This window comes from Sphaeroforma arctica (genome assembly GCF_001186125.1).
Source record: "Sphaeroforma arctica JP610 unplaced genomic scaffold supercont1.1743, whole genome shotgun sequence".
Taxonomy (NCBI): Eukaryota; class Ichthyosporea; order Ichthyophonida; genus Sphaeroforma; species Sphaeroforma arctica.
In genome coordinates this window covers 1-4,582 of record NW_014038815.1, presented here as the reverse complement: position 1 = coordinate 4,582, position 4,582 = coordinate 1, and the positions used below count along the sequence as shown (strand labels likewise).

The 4,582-nt window shown below is 43.7% G+C and overlaps 1 protein-coding gene across 1 annotated transcript in view; it reads left to right on the top strand.

Moving 5' to 3' along the window:
- The window catches only part of SARC_11541 (hypothetical protein), a gene marked incomplete at both ends in the record, with an annotated part of 8,721 nt that extends 4,418 nt beyond the window's left edge, over window positions 1–4,303 (top strand). Inside the window, 7 exons of the mRNA XM_014294370.1 lie at window positions 151–310; window positions 765–924; window positions 1,496–1,583; window positions 2,617–2,792; window positions 3,202–3,349; window positions 3,756–3,876; window positions 4,051–4,303. Of these exons, the coding sequence (XP_014149845.1) occupies window positions 151–310; window positions 765–924; window positions 1,496–1,583; window positions 2,617–2,792; window positions 3,202–3,349; window positions 3,756–3,876; window positions 4,051–4,303 (1,106 nt within the window). The remainder of the gene's footprint in view (window positions 1–150; window positions 311–764; window positions 925–1,495; window positions 1,584–2,616; window positions 2,793–3,201; window positions 3,350–3,755; window positions 3,877–4,050) is intronic.
- Between the last annotated feature and the right edge of the window lie 279 nt (window positions 4,304–4,582).

Here is a 4,582-nt window from a genome sequence, read left to right as displayed (position 1 = left end):
ACACACACACACACACTACACACACACACACTATATATATAATATATATATATATATATATATATATATTTATATATAGTTATAATTATATCTATAATTATAATTATAATTAATATTATATATATATATATTCATTTATAACATAATCAGAGGAGCTGTTAGCCGTCCCCCTAAGCGCACCCAAATCAGTATCAACTGACGTGCTGGATGAGTCATCTCCGCCTCTCGATCGGAGGAGGAACTCAGCTAGCTCGCTCGGCCGAGAATCGCGACGGTTGAACAAACGCCAATCTTACTCAAGTCGTGCAAGGTACTTTGTATGAGTGGGATGTGCTCGGTAATTGACATTAGAACATGTTGATGCAAACATGTCTCGGTGTGTCTGTGTGTGCACGCGCAGGTTCGTTTTCGATGAGTGTATATAGTCGATGTATATGGTGCACAGAACAAGTGGATGTATATATCTCTCTCACTTTCTCTATGTGCGTGTGTCAAGTGTAGGTGGTGGATATGTATTTTGTCCAGAATGCGTAAATGGGTATATCTTTCTCTTTATGTGTGTGTTGTAAGTTCAGGTAGTGGATGTATATGGTGTTCAGGATACGTAGATGTATATATCTTCCTCTTTCTCTGTGTGTGTGTCATAAGTGTATGTAGTCGATATATATAGTGCTCCGAATACGTAATATATATGTATCTCTCTCCTACACTCTCTCGCTGTGTGCGCGTATATTTACTTCATTCACACGACTTCGTACACACAGCCTTTTGGAGTCACAGAACGAAGCCACCACCAACAAGCGAGTGGCTCTGGCACTGATCTGCGTCAAAGCACTCGACCTGACACTGTCACAGGTCAACTGCAACGAACCTCACAGACGCAGCAATGGGCTGGTGGACAGGCACGGCGACAACCAGAAAGCGGTACGTACTATTGGAAACCGGTATGTGGTATAAAAACACTGCTATGGTAGTGCGTGTGTGGTTGTCCTATTATCTGGTGGACAGGCACGGCGACAACCAGAAAGCCGTACGTACTATTGGAAACCGGTATGTGGTATAAAAATGCTGCTATTCCAGTGCGTATGGTATTGTCATATTATTTGTATCGGTTTAAAGGTTGGGGTGCCCTGTGTGCAGGTGTACATGTGCGCATGATTTGGCTGTATGCGGTGGGGTTGCTATGGCAACCCCAGTTCGGTACGTGCGGCTGATATGCACAGAGTCCTGTAACGGTACGCACAAAAACACGTCTCAGAGGAATAATATATTCGCGAACGCCTATTCTGTGAGATCCACTGCGCACGGGATGCATCATACTAGTACTCTGATACCCAATAAATAGCTTAACAGAGTTACAAATAACCCAACAGAGATGTAAATAACCCAGAAGAGTTATTAATAACCCAACAGACTTATAATAGCCCAACAGAGTCATATCATCCCAACGTGGTACTAAGCTTAACCCCTTGCCTACACGCACTGCGACCAACAGGCCTCGTTCTTTAAGAAGAACCTGCAGATGCTCATAGGGCGCATTTCCTGCGAGGAAGCGGGCATGCATTTGCGTGTGGAGCGTTTCGGTGAGTTTGTTCGCTTGTCACATGCACGGCTTGTCTTGGTGACAGGATGTGTAAGTAGCTTTGTATGATAGTATGTAAGGTATCTTCGTATGACAGCATGTGCAGGTAGCTTCATATGACAGCATGTGTAGGTAGCTTCGTATGACAGCATGTGTAGGTAGCTTCATATGACAGCATGTGTAGGTAGCTTTGTATGACAGCATGTGTAGGTATCTTCGTATGACAGCATGTGCAGGTAGCTTCATATGACAGCATGTGTAGGTAGCTTCGTATGACAGCATGTGTAGGTATCTTCATGTGACAGCATGTGTAGGTATCTTCATATGACAGCATGTGTAGGTAGCTTCATATGACAGCATGTGTAGGTAGCTTTATATGACAGTATGTGTAGGTAGCTTCATATGACAGTATGTGTAGGTAGCTTCATATGACAGCATGTGTAGGTAGCTTCATATGCATCCTCATGCAGGTGCGTGTGCTATGTATGTATTAGTCTTAGTGGTATACATATGTACTGTATGTGTTACGTATCGCTCAATGCAAAGCCTAGTGCGCCGCACGTACTACTGGTGGTGTTGTTTGGTGTGTACGTTGGTGATCCCATGCATTGTATACTTGGTGCAGGTGAGCCCTGGTGCAAAATTCGGGACTTAGCACGCACCGAAAACATAGGGGTGCGTTTGATATAGCTTTGTGACTTGGTGCGGGGTTTTTTACACACCACACACTACTTGTTGGGTGTTTTGACGCACTTATTCGCGACTCGATATGGGATTGATCGCATAGTATGTACCACTTGTAGTGTGTTAAATGTAAGTGTGTTGTAATGAGATTATTGATGGTTACCGTGCCCATGACATCATGTAGTAGATCGTACATACATATTTTGCCTCATACGCATGTATACTCGATTGACTATCTATCTCTACCTACCCAAACAATTCATCATACAACCATACCTACTACATCCATACTCCATTATCTATCTCTGCCCATATCTATTGAATTACACCGTCCTCCCCCCTCCCCTCAGGCCGTGACCCGGCAGTTCATGGGCTGCCGCAGGAGAGTGTGAAGATGTGGAATCCCCACGAGACGCACTTCCACCCGTTTACGGATGTGCTGATGGAGTTGTTAGTGCCCAACACCTCCATGGAAGTCGACTTCGAACTCGGCAAGCCCAGTGCGGCCATGGTTCGATTTCCCTCGGTAGGTATCAGTGCTATTTATAGAAGTGTAGGTGTCAGTGCAATTTATGTTAGAGGTAGCCGTGCCATTTATAGAAGTGTAAGTGTCAGTGATATTTGTAGAAGTGTAAGTGTCGGTGCTATTTATTGAGATGTGTGTCAGTGCTAATTTTAGAGATGTCTGTCAGTGCAATTTATCTAGTGTAAGTTTTAGTGCTATTTATATTAGTGTAAGTGTCAGAGCCATATATACTTCAAGTGCCAGTGCTATTTATCTATTACCACATGTCTATGTACCGGATCATCCCAGTATGACTACCGGCTATCCGGTGCTTGCACAGAGCCATCTCCAATAGGAATACCCAAACAAGTACATTCTACCCAACGCGTGGTACCCTTTCATGGCCACTGTCACCCATTGCACACCACAGTTCCAGCTGAGTGGCGCAGAGTTGTCGATTGATGCGTTGGCTGGCTGTGGTATGGCGTGGGAGCCCTACTACCTGCGTGCAAGCGAAGCACACCGTGTGTACAGCAAAGTCAACCGAGCCCAGAACCAGGCATTGGTGCACGCGTTGGGTATGTGGGTAGTATTGATTAGACATAGTGGGTGATTTGATTAGGAGCTGGATACTACAAGTTGTTATTCGAAGTATGGGTGAATGATTTAAGATATAGAGTGTAGGGTAGGAAGTGGGTTACACCACATGTGCAGCAAAGTCAACCGAGCCCAGACCCAGGTACTGGTGCGGGCATTCGGTATGTGTGGGATATCATCTATGGTAAGAAGTGAATTAGTACCGATTAGCCGTTGGGTTAAAATTTTGCTCTGGGTAAACAGCGTGAGTGATAGAGTATGTGGCAAGCAATGAGCACACTACTTCAAATTATTTCTGGTAACATTAACTCTCTAAACTATGTATAACTATTGATAAGTATTAACACTTTAGATTAATTTATATCTCGTACAACGCTGTTGTATCAGCTGCGATCTCTTCGCAAGTGCAGGACGTGCACCATGTGAGTGACCGCTTTCAGGACAGTTGGCGTGTCACAGCCTACTTCTCTCTGCACGACTGGAACTGGCGCCTGCTGATGCACATTAGGTAACGAATACGTGTATATTCATGTTTTTACAATTTTTTGTATATATAGATATATACTGAATAACCACAAGCAAAGGATTCGCTAATACACGCAAGTATGTAGCCCGCGGATGTAAATTGGCACAATCAAGTCTATTCACACAGAATATGTGTACCATCTTGTCCCGATTTCAGGCACATCTGGAATGTCCTGTCCGTGGACCAGAAAATCGAGGTGGAGAGATCCATTATCGAGCGCACAGAGAACGACTCCTATTCACCTACCAATGACTTTCTGTCGTGTGTGGGGTTGCTGAGTAATTGGTATGCATTTCAGAGTGGACTGTCACCGGAGGAGAGAGAGGAGATGGCGTACGACAACATTGCTAACAGAGGTGTGATGTATAGTCAACGTGTACGAGTGGAGTGTACTGTGTCTATGTGTTAAGTGTGTGAAGGAAAATTAACGTGTACGTGTATATATATATACATACATATATATATATATACATACATATATATATATATATATATATATACGGGCCTATTCACACCTTATGCTAATGGTCACACACATATGTATCTATCGGTGTGTGTATAAAGCTAATCAATATTTTTAGTGGTCAAGCTACGCTCTTACCAGCAGAAACTGGATAGGTGCCGATGATACATCGCTGATGTGCGTATGGAGGAGCTTGTCAAACGCTATTGTTTGACGACGCTTGCA